The sequence below is a fragment of the Condylura cristata genome, unplaced genomic scaffold (genome assembly GCF_000260355.1).
Source record: "Condylura cristata isolate star-nosed mole 26May11 unplaced genomic scaffold, ConCri1.0 scaffold00009, whole genome shotgun sequence".
Lineage (NCBI taxonomy): Eukaryota > Metazoa > Chordata > Mammalia > Eulipotyphla > Talpidae > Condylura > Condylura cristata.
The window spans coordinates 2,134,567-2,135,189 of NW_004567110.1; the positions used below are offsets into that span (position 1 = coordinate 2,134,567).

General features: G+C 62.9%; 1 protein-coding gene across 1 annotated transcript in view; it reads left to right on the forward strand.

Annotated features, from left to right (window-relative positions):
- The first annotated feature begins 193 nt into the window (after nt 1-193).
- The window catches only part of PTK2 (protein tyrosine kinase 2), a 13,589-nt gene continuing 13,159 nt past the window's right edge, over nt 194-623 (forward strand). The window contains exon 1 of the mRNA XM_012722889.1: nt 194-332. Coding sequence (XP_012578343.1) covers nt 209-332 — 124 coding nt within the window. The 5' untranslated portion in view covers nt 194-208. The remainder of the gene's footprint in view (nt 333-623) is intronic.

Sequence of the window (623 nt, forward strand, 5' to 3'; positions counted from 1 at the left end):
GGAGCTGGGGTCTAGCGCAGCGCTCCGCTGGCCGGCGCGCCCCTTTGCCACACGAGGGGTTGCTTGTAAAAAGCTCGCGTCTCTTTTAAAACCCAGGCCGCCCACAGTAAGTGTACCGGGTCACGGGTCACGGGAACGCTGCGCAGTTTGCGCCTGTTTTTATTAGAGCTGCCTGAAAATGTCAACCAAGTTTCGTTGTATTGAAATAATGTGTTTCTTTTCTCTCTCCCCTCTGCCTCTTTACGAAGGAGTCAGTCACTGCCAACACAAAGCTAAGAAAGCTAGGCGCTTCCTCCCCCTGGTGTTCTGCTCCCACGAGGCGCCTTCTGCGGGTACTGCACCATTCGCACGGGTCTTGCGGACCAGCGCCCCGGCGGCGGCTCTGACCCGACGCTTGCGGCCGCGCTGAGCAGCGAGTGTGCCGGGCCAGGGTCCCGTCTGGCGTCGGGCTGCTCTCTTGATGCCAGGCGCTGCCCGTCGGTTGGTTTCCAAGTGCATGACAGGCACGAGTGGCTTCCCACTTGGTTTGCGGTGCTTAGCCTTGCCCCCGGCCAGCGGGTGCTGGCCGGCAGCGCGGACCCCGAGGCATGCAGCGGCACGGGCGTGGGCAGGAGCCGGGGCTG